We start from the raw sequence: 26,044 nt of genomic DNA, 5'->3' as shown, positions 1-26,044 counted from the left end.
TTAATTAAACCTATTCACAACCTTACTTTAGGGACCCTCTGTGAAGAACTTCTACTGCAACGTGCACAATGAGAAATAAGACATCTTGTGGGATGTGCATTGCAGCAAAGAGAAAACAATTAAAGCCGGTGGCTACTGTACAAAAGTGAAGTGACATCACACAAAACTTTGAATAAGGAGCTTTCTAGTTGCTTTCAGTTAACTAGTATAGCACCAAAAATATATAAATAAATTTTTGGAAAATGTAGGTTATGTCCTTTTCAATAAATGCTCCTCTTTTCCCGACACACTCAATTCCGTTTCTGTTAAATGAAAAAATAAAAAAATCTGTGTTAAAATAACATGACCTAAACAGATGTCAGCAAGCTAAACATCTGTCTTTAGAAATGTGGACATTTAAAAAAAAAAAAAAAGTTGTCACAAACAAAAATTGGAGTCATGAATGATTAGATCTCATGTCACTAAAGCCACAAAATATAGTGGGTTAAGTCTTTGCTAGAGAGCAATGCTAGTTTGTGAGATCATTTATTGTTCACATGGAAAAAACATTTCTAAAATGAAAAACGCTAATGTTTTGTTACAAAATCAAATCTCTGGAGTTGTGGTGCCTTGCAAAACCATTTACTGTATACCCTTAACATTTTCCTTCTGCCTTCTGTCATTATATAAAACCAAATGCTTCAATATTGTAATTTATGGGGCAGACCAACAAAAAGCTCAAAATAATGATGCAAGATTTGTAAACTTCTTTTACCAATAAAAACAGTGACTTGCATTTGTATCCATTTCCCTTTAATCTGATGGCTTGGAATAAAATCCAGTGAAAGCCTTTGCCTTCAGAAGTTAAGTATAGCATCTAAGGGTTCCACATGTTCCACAGCTGATCTGAGGACAATAACCCATAGAAACTCTGGAGGAGCTACAGAGATCCATTGGTCAGGTGGGAAAGTCTGTTGACCTGAAAACTATCCATCATGCACTCTGGCTGTTATGGAAGCTCCTCTTATCTGGAAAAAAAATCCCAGAAGACTTTTAAAATGCTGAGACCCTGGGTTCTTTTAAATCAAGGTTAAAATCCTTTGTTTAGAGCTGCCTTTATATGTTAAGGTTTGAGTTTGTAGTCCAAACTGTCTTATTATGTATCTGATCTGCTGTGATTGTTCCAATGCAATGTGATGTTTGCCTCTGTGATGTTTTCCCTCTGTCTCTGTCAAGGTGCGTTCACACTGGCGCCACAATGTCGCCACTTTTGCTTGCTGTTGCTCGCTTGACATTGAAAATACCAGAAATACAGCAGTACAAAGGCGCCATCTAGTGACGCTTTCACTTAAGTGCCACTTCCAGCCTCCTCACTCACTGTTCTGCAGGCTTGGTCCGTCCTGGATTTGTCTCAGTAGTAATAACTGGTTGAGTCATTAAACTCAGGCCGACCGCAGACCGCCACTATCGGTTTTTCTTCTATGTTGAATGAAAACTGCTTCGTCTCCGCTGCAGTCCTACACCCCACGTCACAGCCGCACCCACTTCCTGTTTGGTTCAGCTTTTTCTTAATCCAACAACTGTCGCTTTGCATCCATCGCAGGTGTCGTGTCACTCTAGTTTCGTTTTAATCACCAAAATTGCGCGTTTTGCTTTATTAGAATTGCCTCTGTGGCTTAACGTAGCGTCACGTCGCCATGTGTGGCATCTGCGCATAGGGATACGATGTAAATCTGCCGCTAGGCCTGACACATTAACATTCAATGTGAACGCACCTTAATGCTTTTCTTTCCTCAGTTTTTCTGTTTGTTCATGTACAGAACTTTGAATTGTCTTGTTACTCAAAAGTGCTTTTAAAATAAACTTAAAATACTATCCATAAAATACTACTGTTTGTAGTTTCCCTCAAACTGTTTGTAAGACAGCAAATATGGAAGGTGTTCCATTGAGATAGAATGAAAAGTTACATTTGCTGTGTTTTCTATGTATGCGAAAACCAATTCAGCACCTCATATTATAGACAAGCCTGACTCACATATGCCAGCGGCAGCATCATATCGTGGAATTTTATTTATTTATTTATTCAGCAGAGACAAAGAAGATGGTCAAAGTCGATGGTAAAATAAATGGAGCTAAATACACAGCAACCCCGAAGAAAACCTGTTAGAAGCTGCAGAAGTCTTGAGACTGGATCTGAGACCCTGCAGGAAAATTCCTAAAACCTGCAGCCAGAGCTAGGATGAAATACTGTGGAGCAAAGCATATTTAAGTGTTAGAATGGGTCCATGGACGTCCAGACTTAAATCCAGAAAAGAGTCTGAGGTAAGACATGAAAATTGATGTTTAATTCAATTCAATTCAATTCAATTCAATTTTATTTATATAGCGCCAAATCATGAAACATGTCATCTCAAGGCACTTTTAAAGTTTAAAGAAGCTCACCCTCCTTTGTCACAGACAGGGTATGAATTATTCTCCAAAGAGGAATGGTCAAAATGTCTGAAATCTTAATGAGCAAAACTGATTGAGACATGCCCCAAATGGTAAGTACTGAAAAACGTTGATTAGGGAGGGCTGAATAGAAATACACACCACACTTTTCAGGTTGGTATTTGTAGAACTTTTGAAAGCCATAATCATCATTTAGGTGTAAATTGTTTTTTTTTTTTTTTTGCACAACCCCATGTCTGAAGTGATAAGGCACCAATAAAACTGACCTAAAAAACAGATTGCCACTTTTAGAGCTATCTACACAACATTTCAAACAGTTTCTTCTTTTTAGTTTACCCCCCAGAGTATGTTGGTGAAGGTTTGATGCTGAAATGGAACTAATTCGAGCAACTAGGCAAAGGCGAATATACACAGCACAGGAAAAACTTAGGTGATCTTTCTATCATTGTCCATGTAAGAATAATTATCATCCAGTGGTGCATGAAACGGAGCATTTCAAAGTGCTGGCTTCAAACGAGCTTACTGTGTCCCTGAGGAGCAGCATGCTTGGCACAATGGATTTTAGATAAAGATAATTTATTACAGTTGCTCCCTCAAATGGAGAGACTCCCAAGAGGAGTGAGAGAAAAGGGAACATCTTCAGGCACCGCAAAGGCTCAGTATGTTTTATTTAAAGGCCTAGTTAGCTCATCTTATCATTATCCCACTCCAGTCCTGAATAGGATGGACTGAACCTGCTGCTTTATTTCAACTCCTATCAACAGTGTTACATTCATAGCTCTTGGCTATTTTTCTCTTCCCTTCACCTCTTGCTTCTCAGCAGTCTTTAAACTTTACACATACAGAGACATAAGTAGGCTATGCATACTTCCTCATCTTTAACAGGTTAAACTAAGGTGTAATTTGACACGGTGCAGAGAGAGTACTGCAAAGATAGCATCAGACACCTGTACATACCTGCTATCTTAGCAAATATTTAATGTTCTAATGTTTGTGGTCTCTGTAGTCTGATAAAATTGTCTGGTTTTATTTAATAAGCTTTGACTGTCTTACCTTAGAATTTCTTTTTTTACTTTTCAGAAAATCTAACTTGCCTCCTCTCATGCTTTGAAGTATCTGCTTGACTAATTTATTTGTATGACTTAAGATCGTAAAAATCTTGCAAAAAGGAAATGTTTTTTTAAACAGAAAAAGGGATGAAAACACATTCAGGAAGATGAAGGGCACCTCAACAGAAATGTAACTAAAAAAACCTGAGGGCCATAGGTCCTATGAAATTCTAAATGATTTTCTGACAAACATTTGTACACAGATGGTCAAAGCAGAGAAAAAGGTTTAACCAAAATAAAATATATCCAGTACAAGAATGGATAAATATTAAAGGTGTGGAAAAATGTAAAAATATATATTAATCTAATACTCCAGTGCCAAATTTTCTGACATAGATTAATTCCATTAATTTATACTAGTTTAGCTTCTATAAGTTCCTACTAGAAGGTTTTTATTAGTAATTTCTTCCGTTTCTTTCGTCACACAGGGGCTCATTTCTTTTAGCTACTGGCCACCAGGCTGGATAAGGACCAACATTTATGCTGCCATCATACACATAGTAAGGAGGATAGTAAGGGAGGTTAAAAAGAATCTCACCGTTTGCTCAGTTATATCGCATCTTTTTGCAAATCGCTTGTCTGGACCTAAACATTAGGAGTCTGCTAAGCTTGTCCTGGACTTTACGTACAGTGGGCTTTGGTCAAATAATGATTGAGTCCTGCAACAAACATTTCATGGTGACTAGGGAAAACTGTAAGACTCCATGCCATGATTAACTCTTAGAAATACTTGTAGATTTGACATAAAAATCTTATAGATTAGAAGCAAACTGAAAGTGATTTCCCGTCTGGCCTTTGAGGAAAATAAAGATCCAAAGCACATAGACAAATCAACACAAAAGGGGTTCATCCGGCAAAGTCCATCTTGTCCCACATTCATCTACATGATTCAGGTATGTAGACGTTAATTATATAGAAAACCCATCACAGAAAAGGGTTTTGGTAGAGGAGTACCCAAATGCAAACAAAGGGAGGCCGAGCTGAAGCAAAAGTAAAGATGTTTAGTATACATATTAACAAAAGCTAAATCCAATGACTAAAAATCTATAAAACGTGAACTAAAAGTCATGAAACTTAATTAATCTGAAAAAGCTAAAACAAATAAATCATGAACATGGAAGGAAGAGGAGGCAGGGCAGAGTAGAGCAGGACTGAGAAGTATCGATGAGATGAACCAGCTGTGGTCAGTTTTAAGGTCATTTCATGTTCTATGCATGTTTTTCTGTCTTTTAAATTGTTTTATGTTGATAACGACCCATCTGGGGATTAGCATTGTAAATTAGTGGCTATAAATCTTACAGTCTTCATTATTTGTTCATGCTTAAAAGCCTGCCCCCATGCAAATAAAGAGAGAGAGAAACCAAAAGGGAACATATTTATACTGCAGAGAATTGATGAATGGAACAAGAAACAGCTGAGACTAAATTAGAAGAATGGAAGCAGCTGAGAGAACAATCAGAGAACCAAGAAAGAGGGAATCAACAATGGTAGAATAGGAATTAAACAAAGGCCAGAAAATAATAAGTACACAAACAGAACGCAACTAGATACACAAAAGGCCATAAACCAACAGGAGACCGGAAAAGTCAGAAACTGTAGGAAACCATAACCAAAACCATAACCGAAGAGAAAACAGAACAGAAAAGGCCACACCGTCCAAAGAATCATCAATTAGAAGCCAGACTAGTCCATTTGCAATCCTCACCCCATCCAAACATGAGAAAGAAACTAGGGACCTAAGTGACCTGCAGATAAGGAAACAACGGAGAGGATTTACGACTTTGTACTATTCAGAGAGATTGTAAAGAAAAGGAACGGTTAAAGAAGTCCTCCTTTATTTTAATGATTAGAACACTTTATAGCAGACCAAATTATTTTCTATTGGCAAACATTGTATTCTATTGGAAGCAATTGTAATAACAACACACTTTTGGTTTTGTAAAAAATTAAATAAAAAATTAAATGTCAACATGGGATTTTTTTCCCGCAACTAAATAAATGTACTTTGATGAAAGGTTTAGGCCACAGAAAGTAAATAGGATTTTATATTTCAACCTTTCTACAGATAATCTTGATGAACTTCTGCTTCAAGTTTAAAAAAGGAAAACTGCTCACATAGATAAACTGTAGCAAAGCATAAGAATCATTAGAAGAATATCTTGGGTAAAAAGCTTTGTTCATCAAAACATACAGAAGCAACTTAACCACAGTTACCATTTTTTTTTTTTTACGTCGGGAAACACAATATATGAAAGAAGAGCTTGACAGGAAAACTTTGTTTGATCCCCCGATCCAAAAGGGAAAGCTGTCAGTTAAAAAGGGGTATAATGACATCACCAAGATTTTACAGAAATGGGATTTGTGATGAAAAATTACTTCCCATCAAAATGTAAAATACTGTATTTTTTACATGAAAATGTAAATGAGAGCTTCTATAGCACGCAGAGACTAGCAAATAGGAAATAGGTTGAGGAAAGAGGCGTGCTGCTGTTTTTAATGCTTGAATGCAATATTGCAATATCGTATCCTAAAAATAGCACAAAAAGCTATGTACTTTGCAAATTCAGAATGGTGTGCGGAAATTCTCACCACACTCTCCCTTCCCTGCCGCAGTGAAGTGTGACCCAAGTGGTTTCCCTGAGATGTATATCGGCACTTTCAAACAAGCCGCGGCTGAAAATGGCCCTTCTGATACACTAAACAGCAGCACCTTGATTGAGTGCGTTAGCAGGGCAGCTGTCAGCTGAGATGCTACGATACCAGAATGAACCTGAGGGGAAAATTTCCTCATTCCCTGTCACTTCACAAGAGGCTCTGCTCCTCCACGCCATCTGTCAGCGCTCCTGACATGCACGTTTAACTGCTCCGCGCACATGTACACCAGGACACACTCGAGATGACCGAAGGCGAGGAACCGAGCGACAGCAACATGACTTTTAAGACCCGAAACGTATCGTTCTTTTCGTCGTTTTTTTTTTTTTTTTTTTTGGCGGCACATTGGACGAGAACCAAAGGGGGACGATGGACAGTGCTCCAGTGCAGCAACAATGGTTTTAAAGCGTGGGGAGGGGAAATCATTTTCGCCACAGTGGGGCTTTGGAGCTAATCAATACGTTACAAAAGAAAAATAGAAAGCCCACTGATTGCGTGGCAGGTGGGAGGGAGATCTATGAATATCAAAACTGCGTGCATGTCCCGGTTACACTCTGCCGTGTCCCCCGCCTGCTGTGAGCGAACGCACGGGCCCGGAGAAAATAAGTAACAATTAGAAATTGACGACAAACGCGATGGCCTCGGCAATAAGCATCCAGAAGCGCATGCTGAGCTTTGTGCAGTTCTTCTGAGCCGCCGGCGCTGCTGTTGTAGAGTCGTGTTGTTGTTTCTTTTCCCCCACACACCCTCCTGCACATCTGTCCAATAACAACGGGCCTAATTGAATGTGAGGCAGGCTCGGTTGCATGCAGTCTGTGTGCGTGCGTGCGTGTGTGCGAGCGGCATCGGGGGAGGCGCTTACCTTGAACAGGCCGTGCTTGTGGCTGTGTTGACCCAGCCACACTCCACTGCCTAAGGTAAGCTCCATCTGAGGAGGGTCTATCACCCGCTCATAAATCCTGCCAACAACAAACCAGAGAAGAAGGTTATGTTAACGACATAGGCACAAACACATTTTATTATTTTTTCCCCTTTGCTTGTTGTTCTGACATGAACACTGATCCAATGCAGCTGAGCACCGGGATAAAGCCAACAGAATAGGCCCAGCTCTGCTTCTTCCTACTCTCTTCTTGCTTTCACGAGACGCAGAGAATGTTGAGCAGAGGCTGCTCTCCCCAAGCATGACAGCCAGTCTCACCCCACAGCTCTAACACGGTATTATCATCTGGACCCGAGATATATGCCGGCTTAACCGCCCAACTCCTGACACAAATACAAACAGGCTTTGGCATTGTTAAACTAAACATCCCGGGAGTGATGCAGCACCATTGTTTTCTGCACTAAAGCGAGCTTAATAATGCAAGTGAGCGCTAAGTGGTCTCTACGATGATCTAAATTTATCAAGCTTTGTCCACCACTTCCTTTCTAAACCCATACAGACCCTACACTGAACGATTATTTTGCCTTGGTTTTCCCAATTAAGCCCTGGTGACCATATATACAAGTTCTAGTGTGTTTGAAGCAAAGATTTGTGTACTTTCACAGAAATATTAACTATATTAATTGTTTGAAGAACTCAGGAAATACTCTGTGCCAAGACAGGCCTATACTGATTAGAGAGCGGAAAGTGAGACTTGTGAGTCAGAGATAGGAGCAGCTGCACAAGCGGAATTCACAGATTCATGTCCAACATATTTAGGCATGTAATTTTTTTTTTAAATAGATTCAATACATTTGAGTAAAATAATTGCCTGTGAGGGCAAAAGATCATTGATAATCAGTTAGTTCTACAGCTCATTTGAAACCGAAAGTAGATTTAATTGGCACTTCATTATAAATTAGGGAATTTGTAATGGTCAAAGTTGACAAAACAACAGAACATAAAGCTAAAAAAATGGCTCCGCTTTTTTGACTATCCAACTGTCAGACTGACAGAGTTTTTGAAGTACTCTGATTAATCTTTCCTGAGGCCCCTTTAATTAATTTGCCAACCGCTGAGTCTCATAATCATATCCATAGCCATTTAATCACACTTTGTCTCTTTACATTCTGCTCTGTTCTGTGTGTGACAGATTGTTTTGTTCTCCTGTCAATCAGTGTGCAAAGAGGCCCAAATGGACAAAGGTTTACTGGCTCTGGTGGAGGAAAGTGAAAATGTTGGGTCAATCAAGGCCAGTCAAAGTCAGCTCATTTTATTCTTTCATATTTTTTGTATTTTTGGTAGCAATCTTTTTGAGGTTTAAAAATTCACTGTTTTCCACAGGACATTTTATAATAACAAACCTTCTGTAAGCTACTCTTATACTGTATAAATGTAGCTTTGTGGTTCAGACCAATAAAATGTTGTGACAAGAAAGTGGTTTGATCAGGGGTCATAATCATATTTCATATTAGTGGACAGACCCAAGACGGGATCAAAACCACAATCAGCGGAAATAAGGTGCAACATAAAATTATAAACAGCTGAGTAAAAATGCACAATACCTTATGGTCAAAATTCATCTTATACTTAAAAATACTTAAAAACAATGTGAAATTAAACTGACATGTAAGGGTTGATTAAATACAAAATACAAGCTAGAATAAGCTTGTGGATCCAAATGGTAGTAAAATAGGGTTACCAACTAATCTAGAACCAACAAAGTGAAAGAGGATGAATTGGGAGATTCATTGATTTTTTTTACAAAAAAGAAAGAAAAAATGAACAAACATACTGTTATGTCAGATCACGTTTTACAAACCCTATACAGCTTTCAGCTTATTTGCTGAAAGATAGTAACATTTTACATGTATTTACTATTTAGTATTTGTAGTAGTGTTTGGGAGGTAATTGAAGTCTATGAGAAAATAGTTTCCCACTACACAGAGATTAAAAAAGGCACAATTCTGTTAAAATCGACTGAAATAAGCAATGCCTTGCAGAATAACATGTTAATTTTACAACATACAGAGCTATAAAATCTGTTTATCTTATTCAATATTAATTATTAAGATGTGCTGAAGTTCTCTATGTTCGGGAGCTGACTTTTGATCAGCTGTATTGTTATATTCCTTTCTAGGGTGGATGATAAAGTAATCTAAAATATATATTTGAGTTTGCGTTATTACTTATCAGCTCTTGTCCCTTTTGTTGCCTCTTGAAGTTTTTGCACAATAGTTTACAGATTTAAATTCTCTTAACAGCCTTGTCCCATATTCAATTAATCTTTTGTTTTCTGATATTCACTGTGAATTGGCGCTATATAAATAAAATTGAATTGGTGAAATTGAACGTCTCAGGAGAGGCCATGCTATAAGAAAGTGTGGGGGAGTTTCTGTGAGTAATAATGGTTTATTCCTTAAACAGCTCACTAAGGCTGCCATTTACTGCTAGAGAACATAACATATTTGTGTTGCTGAGGCTTGACATGCCATTAATTGACCATCAAGTTGTGCCAAATGTGGACAAATACTTTTAAAGAATTGCTGCTTCCACCATATCTTGCCTCAGCTTTCATCTCCACTGTAAATTCAGCTGCAAAAGGCAGCCTTGCTACACTGAGCAATAACATACCTTCAAAACTGGTGTCCATTAAGCCATGTTTTATTATTAAATGTTGTGGGGTAGAAATCTCTAGCATTCATTAAAATCAACACAGTAGGAGACAAATTGCTAATCAATTAGGGCTTGTTGAACAAGCAGTGGTTTGCCTAGAGTGTGTTACACAGTGAAGCTCCTTTAACCAGCCTCATCACTTACTTGGCGCCCCCCGCGGCGGTCGTGTTTGCTCACTTCGCTCTTGAATGTTTTGCTTTCCTCTGCCAAAAATCTCAACAGGCCAGGTGCAAAACACCCTAAAGAAAATTAACCACATAAACCTGCTAGGCCAGATAACATACCTGGGTGGGCTCTTAGGGGCCGTGGCAATGGGATGATATTCTCACCTCCATTTTCGATCTTTCCCTCAGTCCGAGAATTGTTTCCTTCTGCTTTAAGACCACAACTATCATTCCTGTCCCCCAAGAAGAGCCCACCTCCCTGCTCATATGATTGTGGATAGGTAAAAATCCCGCCAATCAGTATCAAGTGTTTTGAGAGAGTGGTTCTGACCCATAGTCAGAGCAGCAGTGCACCGGTCTCCCTGGATCCATTACAGTATCTGTACCAGTCCAACAGATCCACCCCAAATGTCATTGCTGCGGCCCTTCGTCATTCTGTCTCCTCCTGGAAAATAAGACTCCTATATTAAGATGTTCTTTATGGACCACAGCTCCGCCTTTAACATGGTCGTCCCCCACAAATTCACACACAAACTGGCCTTAGTAGCTTGAATCCAACCCTCTGTGACAGGCCTCTGGACTTTTTGACTGGCACGGCATAGCCTGTCAAGATAGGACTTCAGCAGCCATCACCACAAACATCGGTACCGGACAGGTGGTGGGGACGAAGCGACCTACATGAGGGTGGTGGCCAGTCTGGCGTCTTAGTGCACCGACAACACCGGCAAGACGAAGTAGATGACAGAGGACGGGAGGGAGGGAATTTCTCATGAGCCACTGTTTGTCCAGGAAGTCGAGGTGGAGAGTTTCAAGCAGTTTCAAAGTAACTTGGAATCCACATCAGCGATGCGTTCACATGGACACTCAACACCGTGAAAGTGGTAAAGAAGGTTTAGCAGCAGTTTCCCTTTCTGAGGACACTGAGAAATCTTTGTTTCTCTCCAAAGATCCTCACCAACTTCTAAAGATGCATCATTAAGACCATCTTGATCACAGCCTGGCATAGCAGCAATACTGCAGTGGACTGCAACAACATGGTGAAGACAGTAGAGTAGATCAGTAGGACTCCCCTGTCCTCCCTGCAGATCATGTATCATTCCAGAAGAACAGCCACCATCCTCAAAGACTGCACCCACCCTCAGCAAGGACTCTTCACACTTGTCACCTCAGGCCGGAGGCACAGAAGTGTAAAAAGCCTAACTTCCAGACTAAAGAATGCATTTCGCTGCTCTGTAATCATTTGCTGTAGATACTACTCACTGCCTCCATTTAGATAATCTGTTTTATTTTGCATGTCCTCCTCTGGTCATTGTACGCAGGTGATACTCCACATTTGTACAACCATTTATGTATATTTCTGGTATGCAATCTGATTTTCTGTCTGTTCTTCTCCTAGTAGTTTTTATTTTGTATTATTATTTCTCTTTTTTACTTGGTATTTAGTGGCAGTACAGTAAACGAAAAATTTCATTACACGGGGAAACGTGTTTCTTGACTGTGTGTATGACAATGACGTGAAACTCAAACTAAACTGAGGTTCATTCATAACCAGTAAATTGGGTCAGTACTGCTCCACTTTCACCCTGCTCTTATAAGCCTTTTTTAATGACAGTGTGTATGTGAGAGGCAGAGAGACCCACATTTTGATAAGACAGAAGGCAGGTGCAGAACTGCTCCCCATCATTCATGTGAATGCAGAGAATGGAACGAGGCGCGAAATCCTCAGCTGTGAAAAACTGGCCCTGTGGTCAGCGTGAAAGTAGACACACTTTATGGTGGACTGTATAAACCCAATTAGTACACAACATTTGAACAAAACTATGCATTTAACCTTGGACTGTGAGAATTTCAACCACTTAAACTAACTTCCCAAAGCTTTCTACATGCCACAGGTGACAGCAAACAAATAATACAGGTAAATGGTATATATATGTCAAAAACAACATTTCTAAATCCATTGATACATTGTACAATGGCTAACTTCCCCTAATTTATCCACTGACATTTCCAGTCAAATATGTGTCTTTCTCTCTGGGTGAGAGGGACGGAATCATAAATCCAGAGCAAACCCTATTTTTTTCTTAAACAATGATTCAAATAGATCAGAGGTATTACTTTAATACATATTATTCAAAAGTTCATCCTGGAATAAGTAAGAATTCCAATTAATGTGAGTTGCAAAACCATGCAAAGATGTTTGGAGCTGATGTTGGTTTAACAGTGTTCAGGTAATATTATAAATCAGAAACGCAAAAAACTATTACCAAAAATAACAAGCATAAATGAGTAAATGAAACAGAAATACCATTTATTCCTTAAATTATCTTTCCATGGAAAACAGACAATTTATGTGAGTCATATATAAGAAGAGATAAACAAAGCCAATGTATTGTAAGCAAAATGTACAAAAATTCCCAACAAACAAACTTTCCTTTGTGAGGGCAAATCATGATCACTAATTCTTATGTGGTCATTATTACAGCCCTGACTAGATAACCTCCATTTATTGAGACTGGATGTCGATTCCAGCTAATTTACTGAGAAATCTGTCTACTGTGCTCAACATGGCTAATGATCAGCACATTCTGGGATGTAGTTTCAGCTCCTTCTACAATGTTGGTTTGTAGCCCATTCAATCACAGCAGAAGAACTCAATCAGTATATACAGGATTTACATTTTCTGGCTCCATAAAATTTGTAATTAAACCCTGTGCATGTGAGTTTGAATAACCTGGGGTTACTAACTCACAGTCCAAATTAGATTTTTAGATGCTTTTTCTGACTAAGTATTAAGGTGACATTTTTATTTGAGAATCTTGGCCTTGTTTTCCAGTTTCATTTTTAAATTACCAACCTTGTGTGTTTTCTCTTTCTATTTCCCTTCCCACTGTCCCTACCTTTGTATAATCCTTCCATAGCCTGTAAAGTTATTCTATTCATGTCCTCTATCTCAGTTTGATTGTTACTGTGCTTGATTCCCACCCTGTTATTGTCATGATTGGGGTTAAGGAGGACCCATGCGCTGCGCATGGTGATGATAAAAAATGTAATGAAGTAAAGAAAACTTATGATACGCGAGGAACAGGGCAGGGAAACAAACCAAGAGGAGAAACCACAACAAACATGAAGAAACCAGTGAGGAACAGAGAGGATGGAGAATACATACTGAGGACGAAAGAAGAACTATTCAGGAGGGACGAGGAACAGCGGGGACAAAGTGAAAGAAAGGCAGTCAGGTGGGAATGAGGAACGGATGAAACCTTAGAAAAAAAGAGGAGCTGAGGTGAGGAGTGAAATGAACAGAAAGTGAAAGGAAATGCAGGGAATTAAATCTAAAAGGAACTATTACAAAATGCATGAACTAAACTTGGAGAAACTAGAAAGTATAAACAGGAACAAACAAAAGATAAATAAACTGAATAACTCAAACACCTCAGGGAACAACTAAGAAAGGCAAGATCCAGGAATCTCAGTAAAGAAAGTCAAAATAGAGGAAGAAAGAGAAAGAAAATCAACGTCCAAACACTTCATCATGGCAGTAAAGCTGCCTTCGTGTTTCTTAAAGGGGTCAGATCTTTGCTTCAGATATATTATCATGAATAAATATTTGAAATCTTCATTTTCTTTTTAACTTGAAGTCTTTTAATCTTTTCAGAACTTAAATACAATTTAAATTTCGCATTGCTGGGGCCAAAAACTCTGTTGGGTTGTCTCTGGGTACTCTGGGAATTCCTGTCAAACTCCAAAGGCACGCATATCACCCTGAATTTTACGTTCCCTCTGTTTATATATCGTTTGATAGAGCGGAAACCTGTCCAGGATGCACTGAGCCCTGGGATAGGCTTCAGCCCCCACGTGACCCTGTACAGGGTTAACCAGCTCCACAAACAGACCGGTCAGAGTTGTGTGTACTTTAGAGCAGAAACTGTAACAATAGTAGCAATAACTATTTCTGGAGCAAAAGCCTAGTACATAAAATGAGGCCTGGCTTTTTTTTATATCCTGCTCCAAAACAGCTGATTTAAAACCTTACCAGGTTTTCGAGCTGCTTAGACCTGCTAATGATCCATCAGTGTGACCCAGAGGTTCAACCAAAGAAAAAATGTAGGATACCATCCCGGGAACACCAGAATTGAAACCCAGTGATTTAGGCCTAATGTCTTCTAATATAACCAGAAGAGCACAGCTTTATGCTCACGCTTAACATATTTTAACAAGTTGAGTACACAGATCCAAGTACTTACAGATTCACTTCTATACACAAACCCTCTTTTATTATCGCCAACTGTCACTTTATACATTTCATATTAATTAATACTGTATATTCTTCATTGATGGTATCAAGGCGTTGCTTATTTGTACCTGTACTTTATCAGCATGTTATGCTCTTCTTTTTATATCTCTTTGCAGGTGAAGAAGCAGACTCAGAAATTTCCCTTTTTCACTTTCACATTTTCTCTCTTTTGGTGTTTCGTGCCATCTGTTTCTCTCCATTTTTTTTCTCTTCCACATTCTTGTTTCAGCATCCATTTAACAAGAAATATTCCCAGAATAAATTCTAATAAAGCTTCTTGCATATATAAATCAAGCAGAGCACCACGGCGAAAACAGTAAGGCTTCACTTGTGAAAGTAAAATCTGTTGGGTTCTTTTTGGCTTTAAGACAACAATTCTTAACGCTTTACTGCCAAACAGGACACACACAAAAAAAATTGAAAAGAAGTTGGGTAGGATTTTTTTTTTTAATTTTAACAATGTTAAAGAAATACATAAAATTATAGATTTAAAGCTAATTTTTATGTGAGTTTGAATATCACCAACATCAGGACTTAAAATATTTTAGAATGACCTTTCATGGAAATAAGGAAGCGTTTTCTTTCTGAACTGATTTGTCTCATCTTTCACAAAGCAATATTTTTGCAGTCTTCTTCAGAATGTTATTTTAGTTCACAGAGATTAGTCTTCATTTGTAGCAGCACAACCCTCCAAGCTCTAAACACAGCATTTAATCAGATTTATGTTCTGATTTTGATTCTTTATGAGTTTACAACTAAATAACTGCAAAGCTGTGGTGGCAAAACAACCCAAATCATCCCTGGCTGACCATGCTTGACAGCTGGAGTTAATGGTGATATAACCTGTTTTTTATTTGTTTTTTGTCTTTGTTTTGGTAAATAGGACACTGTCCATAATGGGCAAATTTCTCCACACACATTGCAGAAGTCTTGCAGATTGTTCAGACTCAACCTTTTAACCTTTGCAACAATCTAATTATATATATATATATATATATATATATATATATATATATATATATATATATATATATATATATATATATATATATATATAGACAGGCATTTCAAAGTATCTCTGTAATTCCTTTTGCTATACGTTGAATACAATTTTTATTAAACTACACCGTATCCATCTCACTAATACTGTTTTCATCAATATCTTTAAACAAACGATATCAACTTTTAAACCTTTATATAAGCAGAGAGGTTGTAAACATATGCATGGGTGATTTAATTCAACAAATGTCTTTCTATTCCTTAAGCTTTAACAATAACAGCTGTTTCCATAATTATTAAAAGCTGATGTAAAAAACAAAAAAAACAAAACAAAGAAAATAACATAAAGTGTCAGCAAAGGTTAAAAGTTCTGTATGTTGTCAACCACTGATAACACTTAAGTAAGAAAGACGATCGGTTAAACTCACCCTGATGTAAAGTCATAACTCCGCCCCCAGACACATTCAAAAAAAGGCCACAAAGGTGGGCAGTTCTAAGAGTATTCTAAGTGTTCAGATGAGTGGTGGGGGTGAAGTAGGGCTCTGAGTAGCGGTCAGGACGAGTGACTGTGACATGTTGAAACATGGAGTGACAAGGACAACCTCTGTTTTTTTTTTTTTTTCCAATGGATCAGTCTTTTAAGGTGGAGGATTTTTCACCCCCCTCTTCAGCGGAGGTTGAGGGAGCCCAGGGGGGCTTAGCCTTCAGCTCAAGCCGCTGGCTCAAGGTGCTAACTCAGCGATGCCCAAAGTTTCTGAGTGGTAAAGTTAGCAGCATGGGTGCTGACATGGGCTAACGTGCAACGCAGTAACAAACACGAAACACTATTGATCAATATTCTCAGTGCTCGTTACTCCAACTCGTGAGTCTGACTTACCACCAGGGCGACACATGTGTCTGACTTAGGACTGACTGCTTTTATACCCAAATGTACCAATGTACCAATAGGAATATTCAGCTGAAATAGCCACTATTAAACCCTTTAAGAGGGAAGCACTAAGATGGTTTTAAGACAAATATTGCAGAACTATACAAGTTAAAAAATCTGGATGCTAATGATTGTTGCAGTGCAGTTAAATTAAGATGCTGAATAAAGTTGGGCCAGTGTCCTGTTTTACTCCAAACAGAGAGACCTGTATAAATTCACCAAGCTGTCATTGCATCTCAGCTGCATGTACTTCTAAGAATGGCATCTGTCAGTCTCTGTTGTGCTACTGAAGTGCTGGGATTGAGCCAAACAGGACTAGCTCTGCACAAAGTAGAATTTCACAACACGCGGTAGCAGAAAGACACTATAATAATGCAATTAGAAACAGATTTTTCTAACACAGATAGTTTAGACTAGGGATGTTCAATCTGTTTTGCACACTAAGAAATGTCAGCATGTAAGGCAAAATAAAATAAAAAAATCAGACGCGGCGAAGGTAGCCAAAGAAGTGGAGCATTCTCTCTGGGAGAAGAAGGCAAACTGCAAAGAAACCACTACTATGAAACTAGAACATGTAATGGCAGATGTATCATGTTTAATGGATAAAATGACCCAATTTATCCGACTGAAAGGTTGTTTCCGAGTATAGAACTAGTGTTACCTACAATATGTAGATGTAAATAGAGCCTAATCTGGGTTTGTCATCAGAATCCCAGCAGAATTGTACGCTGGCTTCCTCCCTACGTCAGAAGCGTGTAATTACCAAACCTGGACAATGACCTCACTGTTTGATAAAAGTTTCTGATAAGACCCAACTAGTCTTGCTAAAGAGATATTCTTCTAAAGAAAAGGATGGAGTGTGGTAAGAGATGGATGTCTCATTGTGTCCCCTGGGTCTCCTTGGCACACAAAGCTCCCTTTGCTCGCCACATGCGGCTGGAGCTAGACTGCATGCTGCAGGTGGGCTGGACCCCGCTGAGCTTGACAGGGGAAGGCAAGAATAATGACACACTTTATCACACTTGAAGCTAAACAGTGAACCTCTAACATAAGAAAACCATCAGGTGGCCGAGGAACTTTAACTCGGTTTATGAAAACAAAGTCTAATAAACCGATAAAGGATTATAGAGGTTTCAGGAATAAAAAAAAAACACTTTTCTTTCGTTGCTTACATAATAAAACACTGAGTAACATACCTTAGATGTTTTTTTTATTTATATTCTATTTCTAGTTTTAATTAATTCGAACACATACTCACTCAGGTGATCAAACAAAAGAAAGCTGCAAAGGGCAAAATGTTCAGTCTAAGAAGATTTACATTTTAATTTAATCATTTAACTAATATCTTATTAAAATATCTGGGATTTAGATTTAAGAACAAAGTCAACAAATTATAATGATTAAAATCTCTGGAATGATTAAGACAATTTTACCATGAATCAAGGCAAATCTGAAAAAAAAATGTTTTTAATGTGAAGCAAATATTTGCTTCTTGTTTCATACCGAGCTCTTGTCTGCGCTTTGATCCGATGCCATCAAGCATGACAGATAACACACAATGACAATAAGGCTTCTTGATTCTTGATTAGTTAAAAGTCAATTATTTTTATTCTCTCTTTGGCTTTTAACCCAGTTTGAGATGCTTATTGTTTTTATCTGCTCTTTATTTTACATCTCATTGTATTTGATGCTTTTACTGTTTTTATTCTGCTTTGAATTACAAGTTATTTTAGAGTGTGTACAGCACTTTGACCAAATTAGGTTTATTTTACCATACCGTATTTATTTCTAAAGCACTTAAAATACAGCATAGCCGCTGACCAAAGTGCTGCACAAATACAAAATCAAAAAACAACAATAAAACAGTAAAATAAATATGCAAAAGAAATCCAAAACACAACAAATACAAGGGAATATTAGGACACCGATAATAACTCATTCTGGGTTGAAAGCCAATGAGAATTTTTAAACAAGTTTTTAATACAGAAATAGACAAGGCCTGCTTGACCATCATTGATCATTGCACAATTTAGGAGCCAGAGCTGCAAAGGCTCTGTTGCCTCGGGGTTTATACAAAGTTTTTGGAACTGCTAAAAGCAGATCTGACCCGTTTAACAACAAAATCATTTTAAAATGGATTTCAAACCGGATAGGAAGCCAATGAAGGGACGTCAAAACCGGAGTTATGTGCTTTTGTCTACCTGTACCAGTTAAAAATCGTGCAGCAGCATTTCGCACCAGCTGTAATCGTAAGAGGGAGGCCTGACTATCTCCGATCAAAACAGCGCTGCAGTAATCCAGACGTGAAGTAATAAAAGTGTGGATCACTGTCTCTAAGTGAGGCTTAGAAAGGAAGTGAATGATTTTGGACAGGCGCCTCAGCTGAAAGAAAGACAACTTAACCACACTGCTGACATGGCATTCAAATTTCAGGCAGGGGTCCATTTTCACTCCTAAATTTGAGATAGTGGACTTTTTGTGTGGGGGGCCAAACAAGTAAAATCATGACCTCCACCTTTTTTTCAATAAAAGAGAGGCAATCAAGTACCATCCTTCCACTGATATCATTGAGACAATCCAATAGAGACTCCATGTGAAAGCATTATGGTTTACATGGAAGTAGACTTGACAATCATGCACATAAAAATTAAACTGCACACCACGCTTTCTAAAAATAGAACCTGATGGCAGAGGATAAAGTAAGAACAGGAGAGGACCAAGAATGGAAGCCTGGGGTACCCCCCCCCCCACCCCCCTTCCAGGGGAGGGCAGCAGAGGCAGAGGTAAAATCATCACACTAAAACTTATTTCATAAAGGTAGGGCCTAGACCACTGAAGAGCTAAACTAGTGATGCCCAACCACTGCTCCAATCTGGAGATAAGAATGTCATATTCGACTGTGTCAAAAGTAGCCGTTAAGTCCACAAGCACAAGTAAAACAGAGTTTCCAGAATCCAGTGCTAAATAATATGTAATTAAAAACCGTAAAAAGAGCAGATTCAGTGCTGTGGTAGATTTAGAGTCCAGATTGGAAGACCTCCAAAATGTTGAATTCATCCAAAAAGGCCTTCAACTTGATATAAACAACTTTTTCTAACATTTTTGAAATAAAAGGTAGCTTTAATATTGGCCTAAAGTTTGACAAACAAAATGGATCAGATTTTTTTTCAACAATGGTTGTACCACAGCATAATTGCTAGGTACCACACTAGGCATCAAACTACTGTTAATAACGTTAAGGATAAAAGGCCCGAGAGTAGGAAATACCTCCTTAAGAAAGCATGGAGGAACAACATCAAGAGGGGAACTGGATGATTTGATACTGGTAACCAGTTTCTCTAGATATTAGGAGGAAATAGGCTCCAAATGATCAAATACAGCAGGACAGAGGTCCAGGACGGAAGGATCATTGGATAGAAGAGACATACAAGCCCTAGCATTAACAACCTTGTCCAAGAAGAAATGGAGAAACTTGTCACAAAGTTCTGTTGATGCTTGTTTATGTGCATTAAAAACAGAGTTGATTATATTATATAGAGTATATAGAACTCAAGGGTTTCCAGAGTTATCAGGAATAATAGAGAAATATTTCACTCTGGCGGTTTTCACAGCTGTTTGATAGTGGCACCTACTCTCCCTCAATAAATCAAATGAGACTTGAAGTTTGTCCTTTCTCCACTTGTGCTCATTTCTTCTGCATTCCTGTCTAATGGCACGGGTATAGTTACTCAACCAAGGGTCCGGTCTCGCCTTTGATCGCCTGGCTTTTATCGGGGCCACCTCATTGAAAACAGTATGACACAAATCATTAAAATATAAGGAAAGCTCCTCAGTGCTGAGAGACACTGAGAGCTGCAAGTCTAAGCGATTAAAAACAGCGAAGAAATGAGCAACAGTGGGTGAGTTAAATACACGACATGTAGGAGCAGAGGATTTAAGAGGTTTAGTAAAGGGAAATAAATCAAATAAAGCAGGCATGGGGTCTGAAAACAATGCATCGCCAATTTCCAAGTTACAAATAGATAAACCATAAGATAAAGCAAGGTCCAAGATGTGTATATGTTCATGGGTTGGAGCCTTCACTGACTGAGTGAGGCCGAAGGCATCAAATATGTCCAAGAAATCCCTCACCAGCAGTTTTCTGGGGCAACACATGAATAGTAAAATCTCCACCAATTAAAACCTTGTTGTATTTGGACATAAATTCACACAAAAAAAAAATCTGAAAATTCCCCAAAAAGATAAAATATTTATTACAATTTGGTGGCCTTTATATAACTGCACACAAAAGCGGAGGAGAGCAGCTCAACTCAAAGGTGCTCTGTTCAAAGCTAGAAAAAGCAGTCTGGAGGGGCAACGGCAACAGACAAAACTTGATTTATAAATAATCACCAGACCTCCTCTACGGCCCAAGGACTTTGGGCTATTAAAGCATGAGCAGCCTTGGAGTATCAGTTCTGAAAAAAATACTGGACTCACCCAAAGGGATCCATGTCTCAGTCATGCAAAGAAAGTCCAAACCCTGGGATGAATAAAAATCATTAAGGATAAAAGTTTGATTCTAGGGGGCTATATAAATAAATTTGAGTTGAGCTTGAGTTGAGCTCAAGCTCAACTCAAGCAAGGGTTCCTGAACTTAGCACTGCAAAACACCAAACATCCATATTGGACATAACTTTATTGTGGCACAAAACTTAATTTATTTATAAAAGTGTAATAACAAAGACTCAGGCACCCAGACTCCACAGTCTATCATTTTTCTGGATCACAGTCAGCTGATCATACTCTTAAGCCTCAAGTAAATTTTTATCAGTTGCTTTTTGAATATATAAAACATCGTTTTCTCCTTCTTGTAGCTAGATGTGATGCCAAGAGTCTTTATGACAGCAGGACAAATAGATGTCAAATGACAACTACAGCCACAAAAAAAAAAAAAAAAAAAATACTTCTTTCAGACTCCCAGCAACCAGCACAGCAGGAGTAGAGGTGGTGTGCAAAGCACATAGCAGCTGCAGTGCTAAGAGGTATGCACCAAATTAATGCAACCACTGCCAGCCTGCGGTTGGCCATAATCGGGTTATAGTCCTAGGCATACGCCAGCCTGACCATTATTGCTTCATTTTTGTAAATGAATAATCCAGCCCTCTGCAACTGGACCACCTGTCATGCCTATCCAACTAGTTTAGTGCGGTATTGGTATTAATTGCTGAACCAATGGAATACTGCATTTGCTTAGTTATCATTGGTGATTTCAGTCCTCCACTACTTCATTGACATTTATCAATTGTCCTTCATTAGGCTACCTAGCGCAGCAGGACTAATTACCGAGGTCTGCCAGAGCTGCTGCAGTGAAAGTGCGAGCACTGATCGCTTTAAATGGTGGTTATTTTTCTGGAGTTGGTCCATTGATTTCAACCCCAGAGGCCACATACTTTCTGTGTGGTTTTCACCATGTTTTCTGTGAGGTTGTTGCAATGCCACCATCCAATCCCTTCCTCCTAGAACTGTTTTTTCAAGCCCAATCCTTGCTAAAGTCAACAATGTCAAGGTTACAGAAGGCATCGTGCAGCATTACTAACCTGATTTCAACTCATTATTATTCTTTGAGCCTAACCCTTCTCTTGGCAGGGGCATCACCAGGTAATAAAGTAATGAATGGCTGCTGCTCCGCCGAGCAGCGCTGGCTCTGTCCTTCACAGGAAATTAAAACGTTACACCTGAATTCCTCATTTGGGGTAAGATTTCGAATTGTTCATGCATGGTTTGACTGCGACCTCTGTCACTACATTTTATCACGTTTATATTAAAACATCATTTCATATTACTGAACAGCAAAATACATCGGAAGGCAAAACTGGCATTTTGTATGATAAAGTTCAGTGTCTTTACAAATCTGCCATTAATCTAATGTACCGTTCTATTATAACAACCTTTTTCTTATCGTAATGATTTTGACCAGGCTCATGAGCTGCTTAGAAGGTAGAGAAAAAGAAATGTACCTTCCAGCTGACTGGTTTTTTTAATGAGCAAAGTAAGAATGTCATTTTCTGGCTCCTGGATATAAGAATCCCACAAGTCATATCATTATGGAGTATTTAAGGAGGTGAGCTTTCACAACATATTCCTTTTTTCATTATCAAAATGTCTAACAAAATAGACCACATTTCAACACTTACATTGAACTTTACGCTAGAAGCTCAACTGGCATCAGTGTAAAATCAGTTGTCATCATGAATTGTGTATATCTTACACAATTAATGATGAAAAAGAAATGATAAATCACAAAACAGGAAAAAATAGCTAAAAAAAATAGATATAAAGATAAAGAAATCTATCTAAAGTGGCACACCAAGCAGAATCAGCTGGCTTGGCTTTTGGCTTTTTCAATAAATTACTATATTTAGTTTAACTATAAACTGTAAAGTAAATCCAGTTCCCATCAAATAATCCTACAATCACAGTTTGCCATAATTATATTACCATACTAATCATCAAACTGCTTCAGGAATAAAGAAAAAGTTGTCATCAACATCAATTAACTTGATTAGCCAAGCAGCCAACAATCCCCAGACTTTCTCCTCACCTTTTCTTCTTTTATGGTTCTGTATGCTGCGCTCTTGGCTGATTAGTATGATCAAGAACGCCAGTGGGGCCAACGAGTCCCTCCGGTTAAATCCCTCTCTTTTAGTTCAGATACTGTCCGTGTATACCTCCACAAGAACCCCAAAACTTTAGGTTGTTTAGCTGTCTCAGTATACTCCTACAATATGCCTTATGTGTCCTATACTTTTGAGTCTGTTTGTGATTCATTGAAAATCCTAAAATTACATACATTCAAGTTGATCTATCCTATTTGAACATTCCACCAGGGTAAATCTAATTTGCGCTTTGTTTAATTTGAATTAATACAATATTCTTAATTAACTTTCACAAGTGGTCTGTCCACCTTTTTGTGTCAATTTAAACTGGGCCATAACATTCACAGATGAGCAAATCTGAGAATAATCCAGCTAGTCCCCTATTGTTTAAACATAAGCTTATAGAGAGGTCACAAGCATAGGAATTCAAAGTAATTTATGCATGATTTACATAATCCCTTAAATTGTTCTTACATCTCAATATTTTGTGAAACCTGCTTTTTTGAGAGCTTTAATAGAAGGACATTTAAAACAACTACAGTAAGAATGAGAAAAATTAATCAAGGTCAAAAAGGCAAGAATGGTAGCAAGTCTTTTCATAATAGGAAAGCACACACAGATGCAATGTGATCTGTGTAAATGTGTTCAGGGTAGCAATGTGCAAGAGGGAGTTGAAGGTTTAAGAGGAAAAAGAAAAACACTGGCTGTTGGCAGTTCATTGCTAATGAAACCCATAACAGCCCCTCTTTGAGCCACAAATGTGGCCTGTTTGGCTATAACTATGTCTTAAACATTAATGTCCATGGATGATTTATGGGCCAAATGAGGTGAATAATGTGGATCCGTATGCATTGTTAGCAAAGCTCCTGGTGAATTCAGGCCACGTAAAGGCTTCTGCAATAACACCTTGTTATGCTGAACCTCAACCTGCTACTCTAATATGGATGAACCCAGTATCCACTGGCCTCTATCCATAATTACGGAACAAAAATGTTATGCCTACAACTTCACTTTCTAGAAGAAAAAGAAGGAAGCACAAGACGTATAGAACGAAATATCACACCCACGTTGTCATGACTGAAGATTCCTCTAATAAACTCTGTGATTAACTGTGATGGCAATGGGAGACCCTACTTAGACATACAATGATTTAAAGCTATAGCTGGTAATCCTGTTCAGAAACACTTTTTGTTATACTGAGTAAAATTGTCCTTACATCCTGAAAGTAGAAAACACATTATGTATTCAAAAAGAGAGGTTAAAAAATTGTTTTCGTGGAAGCTGCAGTAAAAAAATCTAACCAATCTCTGCCGTTCAGTCTGAAGAGACTGGATTTGTCCGAGTTTTGTTCATGCTGTCGCCCATAGACGTTATATACTCAACCCCTCTGTCCCTCAAGGTACGGGGGGCATCATCATATCTACTGGTTGTCCCACATGCCAATCATTCTGACGTGCTCACGTAACGCCAATGTATATGCTTTTTCCTTCATAGTTTCCGCTTGCTGGCTGCACATGCGTACTTCTAGTGTTTATGTATCCGGTTAGCTTAGCGGCTAAGTTAGCAGTTAGCTTGGCGGTTAGCCGTTCCTTGTAGCTCCGCTGCTCTCACCGTAGACTTTGAACACGGCTGAAAGTCACAAGAAGCAAACCTCTTTCATGTTTATAAGACAAAGTGGAAGGACTAAGTAGAAAGCAATAAGACCAGACTGGATTTGTGAGATTCTTTTTGACATGATCCCCATGAAGAACAGAAGAGCAGGTAAGTCGGTCTTGCTCATGCACAGTTATTCAAAAAGGGACTTGGGGAAACTTCCGAACCAAATAGTGTGATTATCACCAGGTAGTTGAGCCACTAATATTAATCACAGCAAACATCCCATGAAGAATCTTCCAATCAGATAATCTTGAACATAGTTTTAGCAATGACTGTATTAGCAGGAAAGACAAAAGATGATTAAATAAATGCTCAGTAGTGATTGAGCTGCAGTTTGATGGGATAACTCCAACTTAAATGGCCAATTCCATCAAAGAATTCCCACTTTAAAAGCACTCATGTTCAGGTGTGTGAGGACATATGTTACGATCACAAAGATGGATTGCGACTGAGACAAAAAGTATTATCACAGGAATTAAGCAGGCCCCTTCCTAATTGTCCATGTAGGAAACAGCTGTTGTATTATTGGTTCTGACCAAATGCACAGTCCCATCAGAGTTACACGAGATAGAAGCCGGGAAAGTTATTGAAAACTCCACATGAAACATGTAAAGCCTGGACTCTACTGACATCATAATGCCATTGCACTGTACCACCACCATCCTCTCAGCAAGATAAATGTATACACATGCTTTTAAAAAGACGTCCCTCATCCTGAGCAACTTTAGACTCTACAACAAGGCTGAGCAAGTCATGTATTTAAGGGCCCAGATCCTACATGTTTTTGGATGTTTCCTTGCTCCAGCACACATGATTTAAAACATGGTTTATCAAGCTGGTGTAGAACTTAGTGACATGATGTAAGAAAAAAAGTTAGTGATTTCAATTAGATCTGGTAGAGCATATCTGATTTAATATGCCAGGCAAAGGCCCCCATGGACTGGAATCACACATCTCTGCTTTTCATTGCTTTCCTTCTATGTATGATGAGATAACAAGTTTGGCAGAGTTAATTTTGACTTTATGTAGAAGTTATGTGCAGCAGACTGTTAGTAAAGACATGCCCATCTTTTTTGAGCTTCCATCTTGAATAGGCCATATGATAGTACAGCAGTTATCCAAGCCATCGTGTCAAGCTATTCCAGAAATACACCTGTTCCAAATGAAATAGTTCAGGTAATGAAACAGTAACTCAGTGCATTGGCAAACAGGCTTAATTTGCAGATTTTCTACAATAAGAAATATAATCTTTTGACTCTGGTTTGATCATCCCAATCATCTAATGATCTATTCATCCATCATTTTTTTCCCACAAACTAAATTGTGTTTAGGATTGCAGCATCTTGAGCAAAAGAACAGATCCCTGAAAGGTTGTCAGTCCATTAAAGTTGTTAGTTTTCTTCAACAAACCAGGCAAACATTAACAAAGGTGTAACCAAGGACTATTTCACCGTGCATTACATTAAACTTAACAAAGTAACAGCTGGTGCAATCTCCAGCAATCATTGGACAAGAGGTGGATTACACATTGGACAGGTAACCAGTCCATCATAGAGTCCACTTGTGTATTTTAATCTTG

General features: G+C 38.5%; 1 protein-coding gene across 1 annotated transcript in view; it reads right to left on the bottom strand.

Annotated features, from left to right (window-relative positions):
- LOC105931903 (protein kinase C-binding protein NELL1) overlaps positions 1–26,044 on the bottom strand; it is a 269,740-nt gene that overhangs the window by 203,736 nt on the left and 39,960 nt on the right. Inside the window, exon 4 of the mRNA XM_036135703.1 lies at positions 7,054–7,150. Coding sequence (XP_035991596.1) covers positions 7,054–7,150 — 97 coding nt within the window. The remainder of the gene's footprint in view (positions 1–7,053; positions 7,151–26,044) is intronic.

The sequence above is a fragment of the Fundulus heteroclitus genome, chromosome 4 (genome assembly GCF_011125445.2).
Source record: "Fundulus heteroclitus isolate FHET01 chromosome 4, MU-UCD_Fhet_4.1, whole genome shotgun sequence".
Lineage (NCBI taxonomy): Eukaryota > Metazoa > Chordata > Actinopteri > Cyprinodontiformes > Fundulidae > Fundulus > Fundulus heteroclitus.
This window is presented reverse-complemented; position numbering and strand designations above follow the sequence as displayed.